General features: G+C 36.7%; 1 protein-coding gene across 9 annotated transcripts in view; it reads left to right on the forward strand.

Annotated features, from left to right (window-relative positions):
* Positions 1 to 27216, forward strand: part of ANKRD12 (ankyrin repeat domain 12) — a 68919-nt gene that overhangs the window by 20490 nt on the left and 21213 nt on the right. For 8 of the 9 annotated variants that reach the window (XR_775454.1, XM_010584816.1, XM_010584823.1 and 5 more), the window contains 5 exons: positions 6272 to 6419; positions 16611 to 16757; positions 18506 to 18706; positions 22918 to 23060; positions 24683 to 24830. Coding sequence is in view for 8 of the 9 variants with exons in the window: in XM_010584816.1 (XP_010583118.1) it covers positions 6272 to 6419; positions 16611 to 16757; positions 18506 to 18706; positions 22918 to 23060; positions 24683 to 24830 (787 nt within the window). In the remaining variant the exon portion in view is untranslated. The remainder of the gene's footprint in view (positions 1 to 6271; positions 6420 to 16610; positions 16758 to 18505; positions 18707 to 22917; positions 23061 to 24682; positions 24831 to 27216) is intronic. The other variant, XM_010584824.1, reaches the window with a different exon arrangement.

Genomic DNA, 27216 nt, shown 5'->3' on the forward strand with positions numbered 1-27216 from the left:
CTGCAGTCTGAGTTTAAAAAAAAAAAAAAAAAATCAAAATAAAGAGTTTACTTGTGAGGCCCCTTTTCCTCCTCCATTCTCCACCTCTGACTCCCCCTCACCTCCTCTCCCTGTTGCTTGCTGCCATTGTAGAAAAATGGTGCTAGTTTCCAGAGTGGCTGTTGAATCTGCAACCACTGCCAAAGGAACTGCCTTAGCAGTGACCCTCGTGCCCAGTTCAGTATTTGTGGGTTGTCTTGACACCTTCCTCTCTGGTAATCTCCTGCCTCTGATCTCCATAAACTGTTCCTGCTCTGCTAGCAACAGTAGCAGTTACATCTGCTAAGCCATGTAACCCCCATACCCTGCGATCTCTGCAAAGTTAGGTAATCTTCTGAAACAGAGTTGTATAGCTTTTTTGCCAGAACATTAAAGAAGAATTCATATGAATTCATATGAAGATATGAATAACTCTTTCCAGGGAACAGAGTGAACATGGTATCATTTATTTAACCACCAGGAAATACAGCAAATTTTCATTTGATACAGAAAGGAGTAAATCAATATTTTCTTTTTAATGGTCACGTAAAACCCTTTCACTTTCATGTTGGTTCAAGTGAAGGTTTGTCCTTAGCTGGTTGCTCTAACAAGGAAATGTTTGTTGTTGAGACTGATCACCAGTACAGGAATTAGAAATATGGACAAATGTCAGATTCTACCTTGCCTGGTATTTGAGATTAAGATGCCAGTGAAAGCAGGATTACTGTGAAAATTAAAGTCTAGAAGAAGATGGAAGTTTGACCAAGGATGTAGGTATGGAATCACAATGGTGGACTAATTACATTGATACTAAAAAGTAAGCTGATAAACTGCTTGCACTGTTATGTTCAGTCTTGCTCACTAACCACTTGGCACAATGTATAATGTGAGATCAGAATGATGTAGGGTTTAGTTTGTGGATTGTATGATGTAAATTGATATATAATATTGAAAATGGGAGCTCCTAAGTACAGTTGCAGAATTATTTAAGTGTTGCAGTGAATATTCCTGTATTCAGTTTTTTAGCATAATAAATACAGTTTAGTTGTTTTTGTCAGATTTTGAGAAAAACTGAATACGTGGTTAAGATGTTAAATAGTCACTTAAACAGTCACACGATCTGTTCTCTAATACATGGACAAGTAATTGTCAGAAGTGTTTAGCTGGCCCTTGAATGATCTGCAATCTTTCCCCTTGTATTAGAAAAAATAGACAAAATACTGCCGAAATGCAATCATTTGGATTCAGCCTAGAAAATTATTTAAAATTGAACAGGCAATAGGGTAAAAGTTGAGTTTGAACAACAGAAAATCATGAAGGCAAATCTGTATTACGTACACAAACATAAAACTCTGAAGTAGAGATTGACTGGGCCAAATCAACAGTGATAATTTTAAATGAAATATCTTTAGGAAGTAGTGGAAATTTCTGTAAAGCAAATAAGGATTTTTCTCAGTATGTAAATATTTGCAACCGTGAATTTAAAAACAATAGTCTTTGAAGCATTAGAGTTTCTTACGAAAAAGTTATGGATTTGTTAACCTTATGTAATTGATGTAAGGAAGTACTGATGCTACAGCTGAAAGGGATACTAAAGTAAAACTTTTGCTTTAGTGGCATTTTGATAGGGAAGTGTCGTGATTAATCTGGAAAATACCTCTTGTTCTCACACTTTTCTCAGTATCGTACAACCAATGAGTGACCGACCATTCACTGTGCCATCAGAGATGCCTGTGTCTTTCAGTAGCAAGAAAAGACCCTGGGGTGTTCTACATTCAGATAACTGCAGTGGTCCCTAGTACAAAAAATGCATTCTAACTGTGTTTTTCATGTAGCTTTGGCTTTTTTTTCTCTGTATAGTAGTACAGTCAAACCACTTCTGTACTTTGCTTCGTAAACTTGCTCTTAATTGCTACTGTGTCCACTTTGTATTTGAACTACTGGTGGAGCTTAATCTGTATGACTGTAAATGAACAGAAGACAGGTAATGTAATTATTGGTGTTCCCTTATGTGTTCATAGATGCATTGTAGGCAGAGGAGGCCTAATGTGAAATAATGTTCATACAAAACAGTGCATCTTACAAATGAACAGTAATGTTGAAGGACACTGCTCCCTAAAAAATCCTCATTGTTCTTTTCAAAATAAAAACTGTAATGGCCTAAATACATGGTGTAAGACTATTGCAGTGGTTAATATATTAAGATAAAAGGAAAAACACTTGCAGGATTTGGGTTTCTGTTGGTAGTTGATACAATGTTTAGCTCTTACTGATTGTGCACTCTGAGCTGTTGTCTGAGGAATGTAGTAAAGTTATTGACGAGACTTAATCTTTTGTATTTGTCCAGTGGAAGTTAATGCTTACTATGCTGTTCTAGCAACCAGTAAACAGCTATGTGAATCAGCTATGTGTTCAGGTCTTCTGAGAGCTTAAAAAAAATCATTAGGAATAACATTCCTGTTAATAGGGTACATGTATTTTTATTTCAGTTGCTCATCTTGGGAGCATAAAATAAATAAAAATATTGTAAGAGTATGTACAGCGGATAGACCATTTAGTGTTTGCATGAGATATTTTATAAACATAAGAACATAATGAAATTTTAATTTATCTGAATTTATACTTTAGAACTTACATGGCCAAAACTGAGGAGGTAAATGATAGCTGTGTGGTCCAAAGGAGAAACACATTTGGGGTTTGTAAGAATTAACTCTGATCTTAGAAGAGTCCAACAATAGTGCCCAAAGCCATTTTAATACTGTGCAGAACATGCTTCAGTATGTAATTATCTTTGATAGGCAGAAAAAGAATGCTTATTCTCCCAGGGCTTAGTACATCTGCTAGATTATATGGCACTGTTGTCTCCTTTTGTGTATTGTCATTGATTGTAGTGGTACCAGACAATAGAGCTGTAATGGGATATCAAGAAATTTTCCAGACTACTGTTTGTTAGCCTTCCAAGACAGTTTCTGTTGAACAGATTAAAAATGTGTTCCTCGTCATGGCACACTAGTATGGTTTTGTTGATAGAGAAAATTCTTCCTTGGTACTACATCCTCCAGTGAGGCATGCATTAAATGTTGAGAAGTGCAGATCCAGTTCATCCATTTGCCCCAGAGTAGAATAAGCTGTACTCTGTTCTTGACAGATGTTTGCCAGACCTTTTCTTGAACGCCTTGCCTGATGAAATTCCAGTCTCCTTGGGCAGTTTATTCTGATATTTAATTACATTGACTGGCATAGGGTTATATAGTTAATAGAAGGATAAATAACCTTTACTTGTCTCCTGTTGCAGTCTAAAGCCATTAAATGTTCTCTTACTGTAGTGGACATGGAAAGTCTGTAATGCCTTTTTCTATGCAGCAATAGTTTATGTATCTGAACGTTATGTCTTCAGCGTTTTATTTGATTAACAATTTTCACTTTAGACTAATGAACCTCCTCAGAAAGTCCACAGATATTCTAAGTTACAGGTTGCTTTATAAAAGATGTCAACTTTGGTTTAGGTTGTTTCTGTGGATCACACTAAACTAATACATAGACCTATTCATGCTGTATTTCAGTGACCAGGAGCAGTTGGAACAGGGAATACTCACTCTTTAAATCCAAATACCTGTTCTAACCTGCAGGGCTTGCTACCTCCTCTTGCCTGCCTTTACTTGAAGTTGAATCCAGTAGGCTGTTAAGAGTTTTCTGGCTTTAATATGAGGTCTTGTGATTGTACAGTTAATTATTTTTATCGGTTTGTAGAACCTTCGTTTTATCCTGGCTTTTCCAGTTTTGTTTTGCATTTAGACTGTTTTTCAAATTCACTAGTCATTTTACTTTCCCTTTGCCAGTGCTGTTTGCTTCTCCCTCTCTCCCAGTTGTGATTGTGTCTGCTTATCTAATTGCATCTCTATTTCAGCATTGTCACTGAAAATACTAAATAGCATTGACTTTGTACAGACTTCTCAGTTTTCAGTTTCTGTGTATTCTGTGTATAGCCCGTTCTTTCATTTTCAATGCATCTTTAGTTATCTGAAAGTAAGCATTTTGAACTGTCTCTCCTCCTAATTAGATCATGACAAAATTAATATTCAGTGATTACCAAAAAAGTAGTGCATCAGTCGTAATATTTAACATAATGCATGTATACAATTTAAGAATAAGAATAAAGGTAAAGCTATCAAATTATTTAAGCAGCTTGTGTCTCTTTGTGAGCATGTGCCAATGTATTTTACTGAGTAGTACCAAAAAAAGTGATTCTTTTTTTCTACAGAACAAGTTGAAACCAATGTTTCCTGCTTCGGAATTTTAAATTATTTTTAATTGATCCTTTCTATTGCATGGTACCTAACATAATATTCTAGAGAAAGCAATAAAATTTTAATACCACTTTATCACATTGTGGGAAATTTACATACGTACATATGAGAAATAATTGGGTAACTTGGAACAAGGGATGAGAGAGCTCTTAGTGAGATTGGGCTGAAGTAAGAAACTTGCATGTGTAGTGGAAGAGATCAGAATGGGCTTAATGGAGTTTGGATCTGCTCTTGTCAACTTACAGATGCATTTGCAAATGATAGTTGCGTTTGATTAGCTTCTTTCAAAAGTAATAGCACAGACACTATCTCTCAAGGGCTTAGGGGGTCTTAAGTGTTTTAGATTTTTAGATTTTCTTGTTCTAGCATGTAAGAAAAAGGTGGTGTGTGTGTGTCTGTGTGTGTGGTTTTGGAAGACGGTTGCTTTTGGTGTGTGGGTTTTATTCTTCATTTTGGTTTGGGGTTTTGGTGTTTGGTTGTTTTGGGTTTGTTGGGGTTTTTTTTCAGGTTTCCAAACTCAGAGTGAAGATAGGTTTTCTCTGTGGGCATCAGCCTTTTACTTTAGGAATTCTCCTGATGTAGACTGATCCCTTCTTTGTGATTTCCCTGGTACACACATTTGTTTGCTGAAGATTGTAGAGTTTGTTTGTAGGTTTTTTGTATTCGCTTCTGCCTACACTTTTGGCAACAGTTTAAACTCGGAGTGTCAGATGATACAATCAAACCTGTGTTTGTTTTTAAAAAAAGGAAAGGCGCCCTTAAGAATAGCACCTTTACTTGGAGTTATTTTCTAGTTTTCCTCTAATCAGAATAAATCTTTTAACTTCTTGCTTCAAAAGTACCAAGGAGCAGCCTTTTGTTTTTCACTAAGTGGAAAGTCAGTGTATGTGCCTCTTCTACTTCTAGAAAATGAATCCATTAGTGGTTTCATGTGATGATCTGTTAAGAATGATATAAAGCTGGGGAGTTGTGATAGCTGACGTAGCTGGATAATGTGTTTCTGCAGCATGTAATGAGCAGAAAACATTATGTCTTTACTTTGCATCTTGATTGCTAGGCCAAAATATTGGGGTTTGCAGAGAGTTCTCTCAAGCAGTCTTCTCACTAACCTGGTATCTTTTACATACTTTGACCTTCTATATTATCAGAGTAATCAAACATAAGTTAATATTGTGCCCATCCAGGTTTTTCTGTTCATCTTAAAGTATAATAATAGTAATTTCCTAACCTCATTCTTTTGCTTCTATTTTAGTAATCTTTTCATTGTCATCTCTAGAGGTCCATTTGTTAAAATAAGTTTTTATAAGCGTAAAATCCCAGATTTATGCAACTAAAAATTCCAAATAGCTTGTACCTATTTTTTCTAAATTTTATACCAGTTTAAAAAGTTTCTTTGTAGATTTTCTAAGTTCTTTGTAAATTTTGCTTTAGAAAATGAAACACTACACTATTATTCTTGTTGAAATAGAAGGGAAGTTGTTTATGGATGGATTACAGGGTGGGGGCGGAGGCAGGGGAGGATTGTTAGCATTTTTTTGACTGTTACTGTGTTACTATTAACAGTCTGAATTGCAGTGTGGGCTTTTAATGTGCTTTTAATGTGATTATTATGTTATGGTGAGGGAAGGAAATTGGGGTGGTTGCAAATTCTTGTCCAGTTTGTGTGTTCCTTTGCTTATTAATCAAGGTTCTAATAGTGAACAGCAGTTCTGCAGTGATGTATCTGGAAGTAGAAATAACACAGAGATAACTGCTTTTAAAAAGAAAGAAATGTCATTGATTATTTTTAGTAAGGTTACTTTAAAAGTTTTTGAATAAACTATGTAATACACATACTTACACACATGCACATACATTCTTGCATAGCAGTCTTTTCCATCTGTTCATATTATAAGACTATTCTGCTTTATGCAAAAATTACTTAGTATACTTTTTATTTATATTAGAGCAAGGACAAGATTGCATCCTACAGCAAAACTCCAAAAGTGGATAGGAGTGATGTGGGGAAGGAGATGAAAGAAAAGTCTTCCATGAAACGTAAACTTCCTTTTACTATTAGTCCATCCAGAAATGAAGATCGCAATTCAGACACAGGTAGAACCTTTTTATTTCCTTAACTAATTATTTGTTGGTAAAATACTTCCTAACTTAATTAATTGTATATTATGTATTTATATTGATTATTTTTTTCCCTATAAAAAAGGATACTAAGTACAAAAGTTGTTTGCTTGCTTCTGATTGTTGCGTCTCAGTCTGACAGGCTTTCATCCTATCATTAGCAAGAGCTAGCTTGCCAGCATAGTTTATCTACATTTTCCAGTTGTTCTTAACCTCATTCTTTTGCTTCTATTTTAGTAATAAATCTTTCTTTTCATTGTCATCTCTAGAGGTCCATTTGTTTAAATAAGTTAACTGATGAAAAAACATGTAAGTGCCTTGATTTGAGACACAGCTATCAGCCTTTCGTAGCCTTTTTTGGGGAGGGGGAGTGGGAAAGACTGGTAGATGTACTGTCCTCCATATAGAAGAAAAGGTTGCTAAGGTTATGGAACTAACTAAACTAGCCGTGGAGAGTGAACTTTTCTTTCAGTCTAAGTTCCTATGATCTGTTCAGGTTACCTTTTCTGGACAGGCTGGTAGTTCTTCCTAACTTACGCATATTCTATCGGAACTGATTTCAAGATTTCAAAATACCGTTCTTAACATGGCTGTTTTTAAATCAGGATGGAGGGATCTGGATGTATTCCAAGAGTACAGTTATCTCTGAGTCTAGGCAATTAGTTACCTATGTCATAGTTCAGTAATAGTTCTGCTGGTAGCAAAACAGTATCTGTGCCCTCTGGAAGGCCACCAAAAGGCATGTTCCCCAAATTTCTCAGAGGCTCAGTACTACTGTTTCTTATACAGTGCTCGTTGTACATTTGAATATTTTCATAAACAGGTAATTCCCTTAATACACTTACATTTAAATGCAAGATAGAAGTATATACCTCAGTACATGTTTAATTTTTGTCCAGGATTGATTTTGTGCAGAATATTTGGCTCCTGGATATTACACACACATTTTTGTTACTGTAAAGAGAATATCGTATGAAATCCAAATTTGAAATAGCCACATTACAAAACAATATTCTTGGCTTTAGATCTCTGTTTTCAGTGGTTTTACAGAATTCTAGAGTCTTGCACTGTTCATGATACCACTTGATTCTGAAAGGACCATGTGTAAATTAGAAGTATGCTCCCAGAATCTGCCTTTTAAAATTTATTAGAACCTAACTATTTTCGTAATGGAAATTAATATGTTTAGAAGTAATATTTAGCACTTATCTAATGTTTTCTGTGTTGAAAATCTTTTGTCATCTCTCACTACCACCATCAACTTTAAATAATTCATTGTCATAGCATCTTGTAAGGGAATGTAATTTTTTGTTCTCTTGCTGTAGCATCTTGTTGCCACAAACAAGATGGATTATTCTAGGCACTTAGACATGCATAAAAAGACAATGCACACACTACAAAATCTTTTTATTACAAGTTGTGGTAGGGAGATGAAATAAACAGTTCAAGGAGGGGCAAAATACTTAATATAACAATAGAAGGCACATAGCTTTTTAGCTACTGTGTGGCAAACATCACAGTTTGTTGTCCATTTCATTACTTCTGGGTTAAGGAGGTAAGAAGGTAAGAGCAACTACCCCATTTCACAAATGAGGAACTTGATACATAAGCTTTCCAGAAACTTTAGAGGCAGTAGCTTTACTAGGATGAAAAAACAGTTCTTGTAATGCTGATTCTGTACCTCACCAATTAGAGTAGACCAGTGGGAATTAACCACTTAGATTGGTGCCAAGTTTGTCACTGGGGTGGATTAGGACTGACATCAGTGATCATGAAATGCAGTGCTGCTTCTGACACAAACTTGGCATTATATGTTGAAAAGGTTTGCCATCACTGGACTAAACTTACCTCTGACAAAAGTGTCTCCCTGCTAACTATGTACAGAGAATGGCAAATGTTGTTTGAGAAGGAAGAAGGTAAGTTTTTGGAGGTGAAAGTGTAACCGGAGACAGAGGGAAAAAGAAGAGGTGATGAAAAGCTTCTCATCAGCTAGTAGTGCTAGTGTTTAAAAAAAAAACCAACCCCCAAAACCCCAATAAATAAAATCTCAGTTTTCTTCTGATACTTTGTGAAAATCTGTAGTGGTATTCTAGGGAAATGGTCAAAGGTTGTGTATATAATTCAGAATTGAAGAGATTCTGAAAAAATATGTGGTACTACTCCATTCTTCCCACTGTTTATTACAGTTCCAGGAAGTATTTTATCCTTTCCTGACAGTTTTATTTTTAATAGCCTTCCAATTTGTTTTTGCAGAGTTCAGAATAGCAAAATGTTCTTACTGCTTTGCTAAATAGTTTCTCTGTAACAGATAAGACCATTGAGTTTGATTTTCAAATGTTTTTAAAGATTTAGGGTCTTTTAAAAATGTGTCTGGGTGAACAAAATCAAGAAATGCCATAAAAAGTAGCTCTAGGATAAAAAATTCCATTTAATTAATAGTTTAATTTAATAAATGGTTTATTTCCAAAATACATGATAGGGTTGCTAGCAAATTGTAGAAACTCCGTGATAATTGGGTTTTGTCCTGTTTAGGCAGGTAAATCACTCAAAGAATGGGAATACCTAATTTTTAGGGCTTTACATCATTAGAGCTGTGTCAGTTCTGTCTCCAGAGTATTCATTCATAAACTAAGATTTTGTCTTTTTTGCTTTATTTTTTTAAAAATGCCCACTGCAATTCCATCTCTTGCTCCTTTTTGTGGTGGGTTTTTTTTTGGTTCAGGTATTGTCTAGAAACTGTAAGTAATAATGAACATGGACAGCCAAACTGAATGTTAACTTAATTTGGAAATATTTTTTTAAATTTGATTCCTACAAAACTATATATAAAGTGAATTTTACACCCAGTTTTGCAAGACTGAAATCAAGCAGCATTTGTAGTGTCCTGTAAGAGTCTAGAACAATTCTAGCCCTCCTGTTTATCTAAATTGAGATGTAAATCAATGTTTCTGCTTAAGAAACTGCTGCAATAAATTAGTATTAAATATTTTCAGATTTAGCCTTTAGGTTACTTTCTTAATAATTTCATACTGGTTAGGACCGAGTCCAGTTGCCTAAATGTAGTCATGCAATGCCAGTTGAGATGCCTGCAGTAGCTAAGGAGTCTGCAGAGAGCTGAAAGATAATGTGAGTCACAGGAGACCTGTGGCCTTCTGAAGAGGCCAGTGGGACAACGACAGCACCTGAAATGGCACTAAGTAACCTCTGTATAATCAACAGCATCCTATTCTTAGTTTCTTTTGTTGTGCAGGGTTGTGTCTGTTACACTGTCCTGGTTTGGATGGCTATCCTAAACTGAGGGCTCTGTTATCACATCCCCCATTCTTTGACCAGAGCAACCACAAAAAGCTAATATGATATATGCATACTCCAGTCAAATTTGTTTATACTGCAAATTTTGCAGTATAGCTTTAACCCTTATTTAAGTTAATCTTATGAAGGATTCTACTATACACAAGCTTTGATTAAGACTGGTGGAATGGATGGTGGAAGGAGAAGCATTTTTCATACCTTTTTTAATAAGTTCTCTGATTTGGAGTCCCCCAATCCAAAAACATAATTTGATTGAAAGGCCATCCCTTATTTAGACGACTTAACTAGCATTATTTAAATGTTGTTAATTTATTTAATTAATCTGGTTATTTTTAAATAACCTCTGATGTGGTTATCGAAATAAGAACAACAGGCAAGTGCTGCTTTTGCAAAGGACAAGTTTGTTTGCCTTCTCCACCTTACTAGTCTGAAGAGATAAACTTGAATTTTTGATAATAATAAAACATAACTGCAGATCGGAAGAATCTTTTTATTGTGAAGATAAGCATAGGCTTTTTGTTTGTTTTGTTTTGTTTTTTTTGTAGTCTTGTTACATAGTTTATTATTCAGGAAGAACTGCAAGAGTTACAATTACACTGAGTGTGCCAACTTGTTGATCTTTCCTTGGAAATTATGTTCTCTGGATTTTCTGTTCATAGTAGCACCTCAGTTTTGTTTTCTGACCCCTTCAATTTCTGTCTTTAAAGTAGTCCAAACAGGAACAGTCATATTTCTTTTAGCATTTAATTGATATCCAGAAGAGCAAAACAACTGACCTCTTTATATTCCACGTGTACATTATAGTTACACAATTTCTATACTTGTGCTTCCCATAGTTACAGAGGTTAGTGGGGCTGTTAAAGGGACTGTGTACACACTGTTACTGGTTGTTGGTGTCGTGGTTTAATCCCAGCCAGCAACTAAGCACCACGCAGCCACTCACTCACTTCCCCCCCACCCAGTGGGATGGGGGAGAAAATTGGGAAAAGAAGTAAAACTCGTGGGTTGAGATAAGAACGGTTTAATAGAACAGAAAAGAAGAAACTAATAATGATAACACTAATAAAATGACAACAGTAGTAATAAAAGGATTGGAATGTACAAATGATGCGCAGGGCAACTGCTCACCACCCGCCGACCGACACCCAGCCAATCCCTGAGCGGCCATTCCCTGCCCCCCCCTTCCCAGTTCCTAAACTAGATGGGACGTCCCATGGTATGGAATACCCTGTTGGCCAGTTTGGGTCAGGTGCCCTGGCTGGGCATGAGAAGCTGAAAAATCCTTGACTATAGTCTAAACACTACTGAGCAACAACTGAAAACATCAGTGTTATCAACATTCTTCGCATACTGAACTCAAAACACAGCACTGTACCAGCTACTAGGAAGACAGTTAACTACATCCCAGCTGAAACCAGGACAGTTGGATTTGGACTTGCTGTTCACCTATTACAAATTTCCTTAACTGTCGTTTGGGCTAGAGGCAGGAAAGTGGAGGTGGTTTTGTGTGTGTATGTGTGTGTTGGTTTGGTTAAATAAATATGCATAAACTTGATTAATTAGGTATCAGAATAGTACCTTTATCTCTGCAGTGTACAGTATACTGTGAGGTCTCTTCATCACATTCTAATCTTTCTTTCACTAAGGCTAGGAAGCAGCAGTCAATCATGATGTGTTTCTCTTTAAAATAACTTCAGTCAGATTACCGCAATCCCACAGATCTCGGTAACTCTGTCTGTCTTGACTTCATCATCTGCAGAATTGATCATCTTGACCTGTCTTCTACAGTTGTTGGTAATAAGCATATGTCTTTTGTTGTATATCACTCAATCTTATAACTTCTTTAGAAGCATTTATTTCAAGCAGTTCATATTTTAGCTTCATATGGTCCTATTTCTTAATCCTGTTATTCCTTACAATTTGCATTGTGATAGGAGTTTTATGTGAAACCAGAATATCATGAGCTGTGAAGTTTGAATTTGGTCTTTTTGCTTTATTTCCTTTATCCACTAAGGTTGTTATTTTACCAAATGGAATATTCTGTTAGTTTGGCATGATGTATTTTGAGAAATCCACGTTACATTATTTAATAATTTATTTTCCTAAAACATTTACAAATTCTCAGTCAAGTAATTTCTAATTTATCCAAATAATAATAAAAAAAACCCCAGATAAATTATTGGTTGCCTTGGGACATAATCTGTCATGTGTAAGTTCCCCTAAAATAATCACCGGTGATTCTGATGTTTCTTGTGCCAGTACATTTAAGTACTATGAGTGAATTTCATGAAGCTTTGCTACAAATAAATGCGAAACAGTGATTTAGGTGCATTTAAGCACAACTTGGCTATTTTTAAATCCTTTTAAAAAGGTCTTGGGTTAAAAAGCTTACATTGCAAAAGGAAAATCTTAACAGGAATGTTGTCTGGGTAGATTTGGCTGCATATTATGAAGGTTATTTAATAAAGGTAATTGAACATGAAGCCGCTTGAAGAGTTTTATTTTTTTAGTAACAAGAAATTCCCTGATGTTCTGTTTCTAACTGCTGAAGAACACCAAAAAGTGACAAGAAAGTGAACGTAAAAGAAGATATTTGTATTCCATAGGCTTTGAAAACAAAATGCTCAAAATCTAAAAAACCGCCACAAACTCATTGAATTTAACAGTCAATTTTTTTACATGAAATTCCACCTAAACTTAATTTCTTAAATTGATATTATTCCTCTATTAGGGAAGTTATTACTATTCAAATCGTATAAACGTCAAGTACACAGCTGTGAAAAGTTTTCTGTTACCACAGGATAAAGAATATCTGAAAAGTCAAAGTTCCGGAACATTAAATTGGTCTTCTCCTGCTAAATGTAGTGTACTGCATGATGATATTCTTGGAGCAGTGGAAAAAAAATCTTATAATATATTCTGCAATAATCATAATGGGGATTCCCAATAATTTATAAGAATTTTTCTGTGGATTTGTGTAGCTTCTTTATCAACAGTTGCATGGTTGTTTTCCTTGGATTTAAAAAAAACCCCAAAACATAGTTTTTGACTACCTATTTTATTGATTGATTGATTTATTGCTGTCTAAAAATTTCACTTTTATACGCCCTACTCCTTTCCATTTGCTTCCTTCCACCGTTTTTGTCCTATGTTTAGGACATGCATACACATAAGATCTCAGGGGGGAAGAGCAGTAGTCTCTTACAGGATGTACTCCAGTAAGTGGATGATCAGGTGCATCTGCTGTAGTCCTGAAACTTTTTTTTTTTAAGTTTGTTGTTGATCATATTAATTTTCTGTATTAAACTGTTTAGATTTACTGAAAACACATATGAAGTCTCACATAAATGTTAATAAAATCGTTTCTTTTTTTTAAGGGTATAATTTTAAGTGTTAAGGGCATAGTTACAGTATAACTTGGTGAGAGCAGTTGTATTCTTATTTGGTACTTTTAATTGGTGAGGTCTCAGAAATGCTTTGCAAACACTGTGTTAATAAAGAGTAATACAAGAATAATTTGCCCCACCACTGGAATGCGTTGGAATATGTAGGGGAGGATCTTCATGTTTGACAACACTAAACATGAGATGGGGGTAAGTTGCACTCATTTGCTTAGTAGGCTTTTCTAACAAAATAATTAAACTAAACCAAACCCCAAAACCCAACAGATAAAAATACCTGGAAAAGTAGACTGTATAGTAAAAAAGTAAAAGCTAGATCATCAAAAGATGTATTTCATTTATTTTGATGTATTATTTTCTCAAGCTGAGTATAGCTATAAAATTGTAAGAAATAATTCTGAATGGAAATGAATGTGTTTTTCAAGAAAAGAAGCATGAGCAGTAAATAGCATAAGCTAAGAAACAGCAGATCATGGCAGACAAACTGAAATGTGTTGTTTTGATGGAAGTACGAAATTAGTCAATGAAGGGTATATTGTACATTATCCTCGGAGAGGATATTTGCAGTGAAAAGTTGAAAGTACAGTTTCATTGTAGGTTTTCTTTAAATTTTCCTATGCAGACGTTCTACCAACAGGGCAGTAGTGTTGATTTGGATATTGAATGTATTTTTAGATATTCAGGAGTATGACATGCATGCAGTTTAGAAAAATCTCATCAATTACTTCTGTAAAAGGATCTTGTTTCCTTTTTAAACATGATGGATAAATTTGCAGGGTTTTTCTAATGTGTACCTAGGTCTGTAGCTTTCCATTCTTTACATAGTCTTGCTCATAATTGCTTAGTCTGTAAAATCATGTATTTCTTATTTGGTCACTTTGGAATTCACGATGTGCACTATTTACGTGCCTTCCTCTGCCTCAAGAGCATTGCATTACTAGAGCCTGTGTATGCAATCAAGCTTAGAACATGAGATCTAGAGAAGGCTAGGAAGGCAGCAAATGAGTTGAGAAGAAATGAATGACACAAGGAGGGCCACAGAGAGGGCCTAAGGCAGAAGTGGAGAAAATCAAAAGATAAAAAAGGGTCAGTTTGAGGCTTAATGAAACAGGGAATGGTACATGGTTAGGAACCTCAAAAGGACTTAAGCTTCTAATTTGTAATTTTTATTAATTGTTGGCGCTCTGCAATAGGTTAGTAAAGTTTGGCTCAGTGGAGTCTTCTGTTTTAAGATTTTCTGCTTTTGCAGATGACAGATTTTTTTGTTTTTAAAATGAAGTTTTTATACAGGTGTTTAAGGTTGAGATTTAGGACAGGAAACGGGCAGACCACTATAATCATAGGGATAGTAATAAAAAGAAAATCCTCCCCCAACCTTGACTGTAGCTTAATTGCATTTCCACTTTTTTTTTAGTATGGCCCAAAATACTAAGATTAACTAAAACCGGATGAACAGTGCCTCATCAGGTGGTAATCAGTCACAGCGAGAATAAGATGAAATAACTTACTACACAAGGAGCTGAAAAGTTCAGTGTGGCAGCCAGGCTTATTTAACCAATAGTAACAACCCCCATCCAAGCCTCAACCAATTCCCAGCCAAATTCTAGTATGGCTGAGTCTGATTAATCAGTCCAACATCTTCCCCTGGCTCTGCCTCCCTTTCATTTATTACATATTCCCCATTGTAATTTTTAGATCTCAGCTTTGTTTCATGTTCTTGCTTGCTTTATGGGGGTTAGCACATCAGCCAGCCACAGAGGAGAAAGCAAGCAGTAGACATCCTTACTGAATTCTGTCCCTATCTTTGTGGTTGGTAGTCCAGCCTGGAGGGTGAGTTGGGTTTACTCATGACTGTAGGGTTCAGAGTCCTGTTTGGCTGCTTAAAGGCCTTTTGGGAAAGGTGGTTGGTAGGGAAGCTTCCAAAAGGAGAAGGTGTGGTAGAGTGAGCAGGATCTCTGGAAAAGCTAATACTGAACCTGGGCTTTTAAGGAGACAACCAAGGGAATTATTTGCTCAGAGTTTGGAGATGTTGTTTTTGTTGGTTGAATCTGTTAGAGTTCTCTTCAGACCATTCCTTCTTGACACTGGCAGTTAGAAATTTTTTTTAACTCTTTCAAAAATTTTAATTCCAAGTCACCAAATACGTGACTAAGATTTCTTAAGCCATCTTTTACATCCAGTGCATTCATATTCAAGTAGTTATCTTGGGGGCTCTGAAGAAAAAGGTAAACATTAGATCTAACATGTAAGTAATGTAAGCTGCTTACAAAATATAAAATGTTGAATTTGATAAGAACTTGTTAAGACAAAAAGAGCAGTTGCCTGGAAAGATGAGATAATTACAGCAAATGAATGATCTTCACTACACATAAATGAAAACTAATATGTCTCTAGAAAATACAGTTAAACAATAATGACCAGGTAGGGAGATCTATGGAAAACAGTTGTACCAAAAGAAATTTAATGCATTGAGAGTTTGTACTTGTTCAATGTTAAGGTCGTTAAATACTGTTCCAGTTAAAAGTGATTTAGTCGAAGTCTCTTAATCACAAATCAGTTGTTTTCTATCATACTTTAATCTAAATGTCTGTGTTTGGTTTAGGAGACCTTTATACAGAAAAATGAAGGAAGAACTTTTGAAAAGGATGGAAGACATAGACCAAAGTTTCCAAATTACACAAATAAAATTCTAGTTTTTAAATTTGTTAGATATTAAAAAGTTATCTCATTTCAGAGCACATTTAACTAATCTGAAGATCTGTGGGAGTTTGTAGGTACTGAATAGCTTTAGAAATTACCTGTTTATTCAGATGTGTAATTTTAGCTCCTGGTTTAAATCTTGGACATGAAATACTAAACTACAGTAAATATGCATAAAAGGAAAGAAGTTATGTATATAAAATAGCTGTATATTTTTGAAGGATATGAATTTTGGAGAAGAAATTGCTTTAAGGTGAATTAACAGGATGAATTTGAGAGAAACAATCTTTTATCCAATTACCTAACAAATACCAGTATTAAAAAGTCTTTTCCTAATTTTTAATGTGGTGTCTTGAGAGAAGTAGAATAGAGCACAGTCTTGAGTCAGTATTCAGGGCTGAAAGTTGACTAGCTGATCTTACAGAATTTTTTTAAGCGCCTGACTTGATTCTCGGAAAATTAAAGTTGTGACATACACAGTCTTCCAGCTGTAAAACAGGTTTTTCATCTTTTACAATTTTTTAGTAATCCTCCTTACAGCTTACTTAAGTGCTTTAACTCAGTAGCTTATTATCCTGATATGATTAGAACAGGTAATCAAAGCTGATGCAAATGCAGCAAATTAGAGATGAAATTTCTGTTTTTCATCACCTGCCACCAATTACCAGTTCACATACCTTAAAACGATGTTTTATTTCTAGAAAAATGCTCTAATAGAACATCAGTTTCAGTTTTTAAATGTTAATATTTCCAGAGAAGGAAGGTCCGGAGAAAAAGAAAATGAAGAAGGATGCTGGAAATAAGAAATCAACACCAGTTAGTATTCTTTTTGGTTATCCTCTGTCAGAGCGCAAACAGATGGCACTTCTCATGCAGATGACAGCAAGAGACAACAGTCCAGGTGATCTTACAAAGTTAAGAGCTTTCTTCCTTCTGCCTGTTTAATTCTACCCCAATCAGAATATTCTGAACCCTGCTGGTTTTCAACAGTCCCTGTTTTTTATTGACATTTTTAAAAATTATTTGTAATTCTGGTAAAACTATTGTGCATCGACAGGTAATTTGATGAAAAATTCTTGACCTTCTCTATTTATGCGCAAAGATTTGCATCGTGATAGCTGTAAAACCTGAAAATCTCTTTTCTTCTTTTGATTATTTTTGCCTCTCAAACACCGTTCCATATACATTAATTAAAAACTGAAATACTCTGTTTTTTGTGAAGTTTAACTACTGTCTCATTGCCTCCATTTGGAGTAGAATTGTAATTAGAAGAAAACTGGATTGTCTCATTGGGATTTAATGGGAGAGGAGAGACACCTTGTTTTTTAATTCAGAATTTCAAGCTTTCCTTGATCCAGTTGTATTTAAAAAATCTTCATGTATGTATGTGTTTTACCCATATAATGTTTTTACAAATTTGGCATTTAAAAGTGAATGGCTGGGTTTTCCTTAAGAATTTGGTGTCAGTTACCTAATCTTTTACTATCCCGCTATATTAAAAACAAAATCTATGTAGAGCAACACAAGACAATTTCATGGCAGGAGGAGGTATCTTTAAAAAGCTCCTCAGATTTTTGAATACTTTGTGGGTGAAATAAAAAATATTCTTTAGTCTCTCTTGCTGGGGAAGTCTACCCCATATATGAAAACCCTTGAGTCCCTGGATCATGGATATGTTCTCAGTTGCTTGAGAGATTAAACTCAGGGAATCATGACGATGGAAACAGCCGGACCGGTATGCTCTAGCTCCCTGTTGTGCATCATAAAAGTGGCAGAAGAATTTGGGGCTTCCAGGCTCTCTTCTTTCCATAAAACCACTAGAAACATTGCCTGAAGTTTTGCATACTTTTATTTAAACTGTTACTGAAATAGAACCAGACTGCCTTGGTTAGGGATTCCACTTTTAATTAATAGGCACTCTTCAAAAGAATAATATTTGAAGGGAAATATTTTAGCTAGAATTCTATGATTTCAGTATATATTTATATTCTTAAAGCACTTTGTTGTCAGAAGCTTATATTCTGTCAAATATATTAATAACTTTAATTACAGAAGATAATATTTGAACTAACACCCTGTAACCAAAGACTACCAGAAAAATACAGTACAGGCTGTCTCACTGCAGTTTCTCCTTTTGTGTAAATCTGCCTTTGTGGCTTCCCTTATTTTTGAGAATATTTTGAAAAACTTTAGTAATAGTAGTTTACTGTCCAGTCTGCCCAAAACATTTGTAGTGGCACAACTGAGAAAGTGCAGGGAGTACAATGCACAACCAATATCCGTAAACTGGCATACCACTACATAAAAATACAGTGGAAGTATGCTGGAGGAAGGGTTAGCAGGGTAGGTACTGATCTGCACGGTGATGCTTTGTCTTGTTTCAGCAGAATTTATACCAGAGTATGTGAACCTTGTATTTTGTATAGACTTCGTCTGTCCTTGAAACCTACTTTAAAAATAGTGAGACTTTGCAAAACACCCTTTTGCGCATTGCAAAAGAGACATTGTATTGATACATATGAAATGTCAAATATATCCCTTATTTAAACATAATTATTCACTGGTAATAGTAGTCTTTGAATACAATTGTTAGATGAAGTAAATATAGTGTTAAATAACTTAGTTACCATTTAAAAACTTATTTTGTAGATTCTGCCTTAAATCATCCCTTACAAACAACACCAACGCAAAAGAAAACTCCAAGCTCCTCTTCAAGACAAAAAGACAAAGTTAACAAGAGAAATGAACGAGGGGAAACTCCTCTACATATGGCAGCAATTCGAGGGGATGTTAAACAGGTTAAGGAGCTAATCAGTTTAGGTGCAAATGTGAACGTAAAAGACTTTGCAGGTAAGTTGATATGTGTTCTCTTAACTGTATGAATTAAATATTACTGCTGAAGTTGTTGTCAGAGGTTTAATTTCAGTTCATGCTATATGCAAATGAAAAATGTAACAAAATTGATGAGAAATTTTGATTTCTGATGGCAGTGGTAGTACTGGGACACTGTAGTCCATAGTATATTAGAATGGTATAATAATACCTGGACGTTTCGGTTGTGGCCAGGGCCTTTGCACACTAGGCATATATAAAAATACATGTGCTTGCTTGCTGAACTTTATAGAATTATACTAGGCCAAGTCAGTAACTGATAATGGGATTGTAGGCTATGTGAGGAGATGCAAAGTTTAGTAACAGTGAAGGTGGTAGCACTGTAATGTACACTGTCGTCTTACTGTGACAGCTAATACGCATCAAAGCAGATGGGTGTGGTGTAGCTTGCACTTGTCCTCTAATCTTGCTAGATTAATACTAGTTTTGGTATGTCATTCTCTGCTGTGATTTCAGCACTGATTGATAAACTTTAAGGTAAGTTGTAACTTGTACCATATTTTTAGTATCCTTTATTTGGTATCTTTCTTTACTTTTTTTAGTATCTGTTTATTAACTTTTCTATAAGGAAACATCTGTGCTGCCTGTCTATTTGTCAGCAAGACCTCCTAAATAATTTTTTGGAACCTGCTGGCAAACTTTTGCCTGTTTTGCTTTTGATACTCTCACGGTAGTTAAGTTTCTACATGTTTTAGTAAAAAATCTCCAGGAGAGTAAATATGAGATCCCCAAAGTAATGCTTCCACAGAAGACAGAACCTGCAGTTTTGAGTTCAGTAGGTGCCAGCTGTTGATTGGCTAGGCACCAAATTAAAGACATTTGCATACTGAGATAAGCCAAAGTACCTGCTGTTTTTTCCTCAACCAGTGTAAATGGGCATGAGACTTAGGAGCTGGAGTATTGGGTAGACATTTAGGGCACAGAAGGGGGTTGGGGTAACAAGGAGGGATGGAACAGAGTGAAAGGAAGTCTAAATCAGAGGATAAAGGGTTTGTGCAGAGGTTGTTGTGGGGTTGGGGGCTAAGAGACACCTATAAAAAGATAGAGTTCAGTAGATGTTTCTCTCTTAAATGCAAGGACAACTCTAAAAAAATAATACAAGTATCATGTGCACATTATATCAACAGCATAACAAACTGTTTCTAACCTTCTACCTCTCAACATTAGCCATTATACACTGGCTTTTTTTGCATCCACAGTATAAGTGGATCATGGCAAAGTGAGGAAATAAATATAAGAAAGAGCCATGTTGCTTTTGGTTATGTTCAGAAAGACTGTGCTTCCAATGCAAAAGGTAATGCTGAAGAAAAGGTGACAAAATTTGTGAGGAGTTGCTGGCATCTCAAGGGAATAAAGAGGATGTTGAGAACACTCGTTGGTATAATTAACTGGCAGCACTAGCAGTTTCAAGTTTTTATAGAGTCATTGCATAATAGAAGCAAAACCATAATGAAGGTCTGAATGAGACTTTTGACTAGACCTACAGTGAAGCCTGCTAAAGGTGCTCAGTTTATCGGTCTGAATGGTAATAAGGAGAATTATACTCTCAATGGGAGTAGTGAGATGAGCTGAGGTAGCAGGCCCCAGTGAGAGTAATATGGTACAATTAGTTGTCAGCTCAAACTTGACATCAGGAGAAGATATTAATGAGATGGACTAAAATCTTGATTTTAGGTAAGAAACACATCAGTGATTTCTTGGTGGGGTAGATGAATTTGTGTTTGAAGATGAGGCTGCCCAGGACTCATTTGTAGAGGAAGAAGAGAAAGGAAGCAGAAGTAGAACCCGGTGGGATCTTCAGAGAAGTTGAGAGGGGAGATGGGAAGAACTTGTTGAAAGAGCAATTTTAGAAAAAGCAGGGGAAGTTCAGGGGAAGACGGACCCATAGAAATCACAGTGAGTATAGAAACGCTTCAAGAAGAGATGTTGTTTTGGGTTAACCTTGGACGGCTGCCAGACACCCACTTAGCTGCTCTCTCACTCCCCCTCCTCAACAGGAAGGAGAAAATAAGATGGAAAAAAGCCCTCATGGGTTGAGTTAAAGACTGTTTGATAAGAAAAGCAAAAGCTGCACATGCAAGCAAAGGAAAAAGAGGAATTAATTCACTACTTCCCATCGGCAGGCAAATATCCAGCCAATTCCTGGGAAGCAGGGCCTCAGCAGGTGTAATGGTTGTTTGGGAAGACAAATGCCATAACTGCAAACATCCCCCCCTCCCCCTTCCTTCTCCTTTCCCTGAGCTTTCATTGCTGACCATGACATTGTATGGTATGGAATATACCTTTGGTCAGTTTGGGTCAGCTGTCCTGGCTGTGTCCCCTCCTAACCTCTTGTGTGGGGGGAGGAAGAGAGAAAGCCTTGACACTGTACAAGCACTGTTCAGCAGTATCCAAAACACTGGTGAGTCATGAACATTGTTTTAGCCCCAAATGCAATGCACAGCACTGTATGGGCTGCTATGAAGGAAGTTAACTTTGTAACTTCATCCCAGCCTGACCTAGTACAGATACTTAACTAATTTTAAAGGCAGATGAATGTATGAGAGGAATGGCTGAGAGCTGGTTCTGAGAATCAGTTGGGAGCAAGTAGTTGTAGTCTTCATTCAGAACTCTGGAGGAGGTGTTTGGGATCAAGTGAGATACTTTTCCATTGGTAATCCAAAGTGAGAAGCAGAGGTCGCTGAACTTAAATCCTGCACAGAAGAAGTAGTCAAGAAGAGGGGGAGGATTTGAGCAGTGATTCATGAGTGGAAAAAATAAGAATTTAGGATGCAGTGAAGTTTAGAGGTTTTTAGCTAAGAATTTGACAGAACTAAAGGAGCAGAAAATGAATTAGTAATGGAGGAGGTAATCCTGCTCATGGGATATCTCCTAGAATGATACTGCCGCGTGAGAACAAGAGTAAAGAAACAGATGTTGAGAACAAGTCAGGACTAGAGTTGGCACGCCAGACATTGTGATAGGATAGAAAAGCAAAGCAGTAAAACATGGAGAAGATGAATTTGGGGGAGAATTAATAAGGGGAAAGAAGACAGGGATCAGAGGGCTGAGAGCAGAAGGGTGTCATGATTGTGGGTGAGTGGGAAAAGGTCAAATGACAAGAAAGTGGAGAGAAGGAGGTGGTAGCCAGGCAGTGTTGGAAGTGAGTGACTGAAGTGATAACTGCAGAGGAAATCTAGTATATGAAGATCAGGAAGAAGTGTTTTGCTGTAGAATAAAGTAGAAGCTTTTTTTTTTTTTAATTTAAATGAGTAGCAGGTGAGAAGTTGAGTGAGAGATGAAGGTGAGAAATCACCTTACTGGGGGATTAGCTAAGTTAGGGGTTTCTTGTACCTCCTCTTCATGGACATACAAGACCATTACTGATTAGTCACTGAGTTCAAGTGAATAAACTCTTCCAGACTTGCACTGGTTTTATATTGGAAACAAAAGTTGAATGCCTTGCCAAAACTGGGCTTTGAGAAGGCATCAACAGCAGGTGAGAAGTTCAGGGCAGCTATGAAGTAGAAGGCATCAAGTTGAGGAGAAGAAACAGAGGTAAGGAATATAGTGTGTGTGGGTTGACCATCATCTTCAGTTGAGGCTCTGCTACAAAAAATGAGCACTGAACTTCAGATTATCAGTGTGGAAATAAAAATTGCTAAAAATGACTAATATTCTAGGAAATAGCAAGAATAATTTCTCCACCAATATTTATTAATAGCTTGGTATCTAGTCTAATAGCTGCTGAATGTTATTAGTGATTCCTGCTACATGTTCAGTGGCTCTAAAGGAACACTGGTTATGATAATTTGCTATACTTAGAGTCTTTCCAATAGTGTGGTTTTCAAACTGTTTCTGTATAGAATAATGTTATTTATATATACCTAACACTGTGTTCAAATGCTCACTAGTCAAAGAATTTCTAATGTGTTTAGCCTGGGGATTTTGTGCCAGATTTTTTCTGTGTTCAATTTAATCACAGTAAAAATCACAGTAAAATTTGGAATTTGGCATGAGGTTTGAAGTTGATAAAGCATGTTATTCATCAGATGGATGGCATTATCTTCCTGCCAACTACTGTGTGTAATTTGAAATGTTTCAAGGCAATAGAGATCTATAGCACAGGAGGAAAAAACAAACTTAAATCTTTGACCTTTCAAACTTACACTTACCCCTTTTCACTATAGGTTGGACACCACTGCATGAAGCTTGTAATGTCGGTTACTATGATGTTGCTAAAGTCCTGATAGCAGCAGGAGCTGATGTGAACACACAGGGCTTGGACGATGATACGCCACTTCATGATTCTGCTAGTAGTGGGCATAGAAATGTGAGTGTACTGGGAGAGTGGGAGGGGAGTAAATAAGTAGTTTGAAATGCTCAGTCTTTAGAGCAAATCTGAACTGTCCTAATTGCTGTCATATGGTTTTATAATTCTGCTTCTGCTGTTTTGGGGGCATCTTAAAGTTGTTTTGGTTTTCTTTGATTCATCTTGCTTTTCATTATACTTCTGTTGTCAGATATTTTCTGCCAGTATCTGTTTTCTTAAATATTTAACAGTTTCACTTTTACTTTTTCAATAAATAAACATTTTGGTGACTTTTTTTTTGAGAGACTTCTACTGTATAGAATTCTCAAAAGAAAAATGTCTCCAAACAGTATACTGTGGGTTTCTGTGTATGTGTGTATATATATACATATATATATAAATATTTAAAGGTATATATCCTACATTTATTTTTATATATTTGTTTATGGACTTTGAAATAGAGCAGTGATGTATATATAGTCTTAATAATTTTTTAAAAAATTTAGCAATAATGACTTAGCGGAGAAGAAAATGGAGCACTGTAGGTATTTTACATAAATTTCTGAATTTGTTCTTGTTTTCTGCAAACTAGATGCAGAAATTACTCTGCTCTCCCTTTATGTCTCTTTTATTTCATTACTATGTGTGCAGTCTGCTGTATAAAGCAAAAAATAGAAAATATCCTTAGATCAAGTATACCTTCCAAACAAGATACTCAGTTTGAAAGGATCTTCTGGAAAGGCTAGAGAAATGAATTGTGATAATCTGATTGTGAAATTTTTATTAACTGTTTAGTAACTGTTTCTTATGGGTGTCTAAACAAAAGTGTGTCTTTAGATTAAACTTGCATAAAATTGTAGAGTTTTGGAGAACTGGACCTCTTGCTTGTCTGGTCTTAGCATACCTATCTGGGACAATCTCACTGACACTATGTATTGGAAAAATTCTGAAGTTTCATGTTAACATATCACTGTCTGCTGAATTTCCCCATTCCTAGCATGTAGGACAAAAAAAAAAAAAAAAGTAACCCATAGTGGTTACTGTGCTGAAAATGCAGAGGCCTTGGTATCATTGTAACTTTAATAATTCGTTGCCCTTGATGCTAGAGAAGTTGATGATTTTGCTGTATTGTATTCAGTTGGGGATGGCGGTAGTTTATTCCTCCAATAACATACTTGGATCTCTGTCAGGGCTTTTCTGAAATGCTGTGGAAACCAATAGTACTGCTACTTGAAAAACTTTTCCTGTTCTTAAGAGTTACGTGCTATAAAATTAAGAGCAAGGAGGTGAATCAACTGCAGAGTAGAGAGCTTGGTAGGTGAGAAACCAGATGAATTGTGTGAGGAAATACTATAACAGCACAAACAAAAGGCCACTGTTGCTTTTCTTTAAGATGATGCTATGTCTGTGTAACAAGAGGACAACTTTTTTTAGTCTTCCTCATTGCCTCTTCTAATGAGCAGATTACATACACCTGGACTTTGCAATCTAGTTGCTGAAGTCTTGCTTTCCAGTCTGTCTCATAGGTAGGAGTTTAGGATTGCATATCACATTATCCACATTTTGTGTGCAATGAAAGATTTTTATGCTGGTCAAGTAATATGCTGTGGAAAACCTAAAACTTCATTTATTTAATGCTGCAGATTGTGAAGCTCTTGCTTCGACATGGTGGAAATCCATTTCAAGCTAATAAGCATGGGGAGAGACCTGTTGATGTTGCTGAAACAGAAGAGTTGGAAATGCTGTTGAAAAGGGAGGTGCCCATCTCTGATGATGAGGACAGTTGCTCAGGTAAAACCTATTTAATTGCGTACTTCAGGTGTGTCAATTTGTCTGAAGTCAGGTGGTTTTAATCTTTTGTACAGTGTTAGCTATTAAGAGTTGCTGCAGGTAGCAATTGCTATTGCTAAGGTTGTTTTCCACTTTTAGCTTTACAGGTAGTTTTCAGAACTTTCAATTGAATTATCTGAAATGTTTATTCAGACTTTTTTTCCCCTTCTCTCTCTCTTTAATAAGCCCTTGCCACTCTCCAAATCAACCCTACCTCAGAATGGTGGTTTTACCAGAGAAAGATACAGAGAAAAATACCATATTTATTATGATATGAAGTGGTTTCTGAGAGGTCTTCTTGGGAGAAAATATCCCCTAAGTCACTTATTTCACATCCTTAGTAGATGAATTGGGAGCTAATGTCTCACATGGGTATAACTTATTAGTTACACTTGCTCAGTAAAGTCCCTGCCCATGGGGGAATCACTGGTTTGTGAAGGTGACCAGATAGTAGCGTGCTTACATGAAGGCAGTAATTCTTGGCCCCTACTGTATTTCTGCAGGTTAAGGAGCAGGTATCACCTCTTGGGGCACAGAAAGAACTATTGTCTCCTTGGAAGCAAAAGATCCTTGACCATGAGTTAACTTGCTTGAGTGCCAGGCAGGAACTTTTCATTCTACTTTCACAGAATCTTGAGGAATTCAGTTTGTTTTGAATAAAAGAAATGAGGTGGATTGAAAACTGGCTGAATGGCCAGGTCCAGAGAGTGGTGATCATTGGCATGAAGTTTAGTTGGAGACCAGTAACTAGCAGTGTACCTTGGGATCAATACTGGGTCCAGTCCTGTTTAACATCTTCATTAATGATTGGGGTAGAGTGTACCTTCAGGAAGCTTGCTGATGACACAAGGTTAGGAGGAGTGGCTGATATACCAGAGGTTGTGCTGACATCCAGAGGGACCTCAACATGTTGGATAAATGGGCTGACAGGAACCTCATGTAGCTCAACAAGGGGAAATGTGAAGTCCTGCACCTGCAGAGAAACAACCCCATGCACCAGTACAGGGTAGGGTCTGACGAGCTGGAGATCAGCTTTGCAGAAAAGGCCCTGGGGGTCCTGGTGGACACCAGGTTGAACATGAGTCAGCAATGTGCCCTTACCTCAAAGAAGACCAGTGGTATCCTCGGCTGCGTTAGGAGGAGTGTTGCCAGTAGGTCGAGGGAGGTGATCCTTCTCCTCTACTCAGCACTGGTGAGGCCACAGCTGGAGTGCTGGGTCCAGTTGTGGGCTCCCCATTGTAAGAGAGACATGGACATACTGGAGAGAGTCCAATGAAGGGCCAGGAAGATGATGAAGAGACTGGAGCATCTCCCCTATGAGAAAAGGCTGAGAGACCTGGGGCTGTTCAGCCTGGGGAAGAGAAGGCTCAGGGAGATCTTACCAACGTGTACAGATACCTGAAGGGAGGGTGGAAAGAGGACACAACCAGGCTTTTTGCAGTGGTGCCCAGTGACAGGACCAGAGGCAGTGGGCACACACTGAAACACAGGAGGCTCACCCTGAAGAGCAGGAAACATTTTTTCACTGTGAGGGTGACTGAGCACTGGCACAGGTTGCCCAGGGAAGTTGTGGAGTCTCCATCCTTGGAGATATTCAAAAGCCATCTGGGCATGGTCCTGGGCAACTGGCTCTGGGTGGCCCTGCTTGAGCAGGGGGGTTGGATGAGATGACCTCCAGAGGTCCCTTCCAACCTCAACCATTCTGTGATTTTTGTGAAAATTACATGAGGGAGAGCATTGTGTCACATGATTGTGAAAGTCTGTTTCTTTTTCCCTGACGATAAAAAAACCCAAACCAAACCAGCTAAGTAAACAAAAAAAACCCAAACCAAACCCCTAGGAATGTTTTCTGTTCAAGGTTTCACTGTACTTCAAGCAAAAGCAAAAAAAAAGCCATATTGCCCTATGTAGAGCTAATAAATGTTCTGATGTAGTGTTAACTTTTTTGGCATTAGAAGAATAGTCTGAAATAGAGTGCATAGTCATTCTGTTTTAAGGGACAGTTATGGCATTGCTCCACAGAGTCTACTTAAACTTAGCCAAATCATTAATCTTAAGAAAAATATTTTTACATATGCATAATAGAAACTTGTAACTATTTAGCAATTGATTCCTCAACAGTTGTCTGTCTGTGCAGGGTATTGCTTAGTTTCCATGGGCTGGTTTCCAAGAGGATCAGAAAGTTCTCTGCAGTTTCTCAAGGAGTCAGGATTAGAGAATAGGTGATCTGTCTCCTGCACTTTCATTGGTTTACCTTTAGTCATTAAGGAGTAAGCTCTCTGATGTGTTTGGAATGGGGAAAGACCGGTAAGAGCAAAGCAAATAGGGACATGGAAGAGAGAAGCAG

This window comes from Haliaeetus leucocephalus, unplaced genomic scaffold (assembly GCF_000737465.1).
Source record: "Haliaeetus leucocephalus isolate CR32 unplaced genomic scaffold, Haliaeetus_leucocephalus-4.0 Scaffold1007, whole genome shotgun sequence".
Classification (NCBI taxonomy): domain Eukaryota; kingdom Metazoa; phylum Chordata; class Aves; order Accipitriformes; family Accipitridae; genus Haliaeetus; species Haliaeetus leucocephalus.